The sequence below is a fragment of the Manacus vitellinus genome, unplaced genomic scaffold, assembly GCF_001715985.3.
Source record: "Manacus vitellinus isolate BGI_N305 unplaced genomic scaffold, ASM171598v3 scaffold_1_pilon, whole genome shotgun sequence".
In the NCBI taxonomy this organism is placed as follows: Eukaryota; Metazoa; Chordata; class Aves; order Passeriformes; family Pipridae; genus Manacus; species Manacus vitellinus.
The window spans coordinates 70,844-73,752 of NW_021939396.1; the positions used below are offsets into that span (position 1 = coordinate 70,844).

Below are 2,909 nucleotides of genomic sequence, written 5' to 3' on the forward strand. Positions count from 1 at the left end.
TCCCTTCCCGGTAAACGGCCATGGCGATTCCCTTGGTGGGGATCTCATCCACGTAAAAGCTGACGGCGTCTCCCACTTTTACGGGAAGCGCCTCTTCCTCGGCCTCCTTGGGCTTCCCATTCCCGGAATTCTCACCCGCGCCGGGATCGAACTGGATCTTGCTGAAGGGCAGGAAGATCCCGCAGTTCTTCCGGCACTGGAAGAACTCGGTGCCGTGGTAGGAGCCGTCGCTTCGCCCGCGGTTTTCCCCTTCCCCCTGGAAAATAGGATGGGAAGGGATGTCACGCTCAAAAATATCATGGAATTTCCTTGGAAGGGAGATCCCACAGTTCCTCTGGCACTGGAAGAACTCGGTGCCGTGATGGGATCCGTTCCTTATCCCTGTTTTCCCCCTTTCCCTGGAAACAGAAAGGGATGTCACACACACACAGATATGATGGAAAAATAAGGAATTTCCTTGGAAGGGAGATCCCACAGTTCCTCCAGCACTGGAAGAACTCAGTGCCATGATGGGATCCATCGCTTCTCCCTGTTTTCCCCTTTCCCTGGACACAGAAAGGGATGTCACACACACAGATATGATGGAAAAATAAGGAATTTCCTTGGAAGGAGATCCCACAGTTCCTCTGGCACTAGAAGAACACAGTGCCGTGATGGGATCTGCTGCTTCTCCCTGTTTTCCCCCTTTTCCCTGGAACTGGAAAGGGATGTCACACACACACAGATATGATGGAAAAATAAGGAATTTCCTTGGCAGGAAGATCCCACAGTTCCTCCCGGCATTAGAAGAACTCGGTGCCGTGATGGGATCCATCATTTATCCCTGTTTTACCCCCTCTCCCTGGAAATGGAAAGGGATGACACACACAGAAATATGATGGAAAACCAAGGAATTTCCTGGGCAAAATAAACCATCCCCCAGTTCCTCCTGCACTGGAAGAACTCGGTGCCGTGATGGGATCCGTCGCTTCTCCCTGTTTTCCCCTTTTCCCTGGAAAACAGGCCAAAAAAAGATGTTGCACACACAGAAATATCATGGAAAAATAAGGAATTTCCTTGGAAGGGAGATCCCACAGTTCCTCCCGCACTGGAAGACCTCGGTACCATGATGGGATCTGCTGCTTCTCCCTGTTTTCTCCCTTTCCCAGGAAACAGAAAGGGATGTCACACCCAAAACCATCCCGGAAAACCCAGGAATTTTCCTTCCTGGCCACATTACCTGCAACTCCACCCCGAAGAACACCGGGGCCAGCACGGCCAAGCTGGGCTTGTAGATGCTCCCGACGTACCGGATCACCCCCGGGAAGAACTTCCGGTCGACCTCCACCATCACATTCCGGCCGGGAGCGGCTCCCAGCGCCGCTTCCAAGCTCAGCCTTTCCAGGAAGAAGCTCAGGCGTTCCTTGGGGTTGCCGATGGCCAGCAGGAAGCCGGCGGCTTCTTCCCGCAGGGGTTGCAGGATCCCGACGTTGACGGTGACACCGGAGCCGTCGTCCAGCACGACGACCTTCAGGAAGCACGTGGGGGGCCCGGCCTCGGAAAAATTCCGGAGGTAGCTGCGCTCGCTACAGAAGCACATGGTGCCAGCCTGGAAGTATTTGCTTCCGTAGGCACAGTCTTCCGTCAGGATGTAAAAGCAATTCCCGGACGCCGCCGCTGGAGGCGGGAGGTTGGTCATGGCAGCGCTTCCCTGGAGGTGGGAGAAACTGGGAGTCAACTTCTGGAATTCCGGAGGGAGCCGGGTCGGGAGGAACTGGGAGGTCACGGAGATGAAGAGAGGCAGGTGTTGGAGCAGAATTCCAGAAGGATCCGGGTCGGGAGAGGTCCCAGCCCCGAGTTGGGTGTTCAAAGCCTCGCCCGGTTGGGTCGGAGCGGCTCCGATGTCGGAGATCCCAAATCCTCCCTGCTCCCTTTTCCCAGTGTTTAATCACCCCCCCGGGGATCCAGAATTCCACCTAACCAGCTTTTCCATGGTCCTGCTTGTCCCAGTTTCCTCCCGGCCTCTCACTGGGTACCCATGGAAAAAAAATCCAGCTCTTCCTTCTCTCCTCGGGAAGAGAAGCAGAAAATCACGGAATGGGTTGGGAGGGACTTTAAGGATCATCTAATTCCAACTCCTGCCCCGGGCAGGGACACCTTGAACTAGTCCAGGTTGTTCCAAGCTCCATCCAGGCTGGAACAGGAACAATTCCAGGGATGAGGTGTCTCCTACAGCTCATCCGACCAGTTCAGCCGGAACGACCTCATTAAATTCCAGGTTTTCTTTCCTTGCTTACAAGAAGGAGGCAAAGGATAAACTCTGTCTTGGAAAATTCCATGGGAAGGGGATTCCTGGTCTGTCCCTCCAGCTCTTCTGTTTGTGTTACAGCTCATGAATATTCAAAAAACACGAATATTTTGAATATTCATGATATTCAAATCAGATGCAAAGCACCTCCCGAGGTACCAAATCCGCATCTTCCAGGATAAATATAGGAAAAGAAACACAAATGTTTGGGATCACGATGAGATTTGTTTTGGTGCTTGTTTTCCAGGGAAATTCTTGGGACTCCCAGAATTCCAGTAGCTAAAACCTGGCAATAAAAAAATCTGGGAAGTAAATTCAACTGCTGGAATTCCATCAGTGAAAATCTGGGAGTTAAATTCAACTGCTGGAATTCCACTGGTTAAATTCTGGGACTTTAATTCCAATAGTTCAATTCAGCAGGTAGAATTCCAGGAGTTAAATTCAACAGGTGGAATTCCAGGAGTTAAAACCTGGGAGTTAAATTCAACTACTGGAATTCCACTGGTTAAATGCTGGGAGTTAAATTCCAGGAGTTAAATTCAACAGGTGGAATTCCAGGAGTTAAAACCTGGGAGTTAAATTCAACTACTGGAATTCCACTGGTTAAATGCTGGGAGTTAAA

The 2,909-nt window shown here is 51.3% G+C and overlaps 2 protein-coding genes across 2 annotated transcripts in view; both read right to left on the reverse strand.

The window, feature by feature from the left end:
- LOC103765888 (ubiquitin carboxyl-terminal hydrolase CYLD) overlaps positions 1–1,740 on the reverse strand; it is a 14,612-nt gene extending 12,872 nt beyond the window's left edge. The window contains exons 1-2 of the mRNA XM_029959358.1: positions 1,220–1,740; positions 1–256 (exon numbers count right to left, since the gene is read on the reverse strand). The exon at positions 1–256 is cut by the window's left edge and continues 21 nt beyond it. Of these exons, the coding sequence (XP_029815218.1) occupies positions 1–256; positions 1,220–1,678 (715 nt within the window). The 5' untranslated portion in view covers positions 1,679–1,740. The remainder of the gene's footprint in view (positions 257–1,219) is intronic.
- Positions 1,741–2,770: 1,030 nt separating this feature from the next.
- Positions 2,771–2,909, reverse strand: part of LOC103765896 (1-phosphatidylinositol 4,5-bisphosphate phosphodiesterase gamma-1-like) — a 36,133-nt gene continuing 35,994 nt past the window's right edge. The window contains exon 24 of the mRNA XM_029959254.1: positions 2,771–2,799. Coding sequence (XP_029815114.1) covers positions 2,771–2,799 — 29 coding nt within the window. The remainder of the gene's footprint in view (positions 2,800–2,909) is intronic.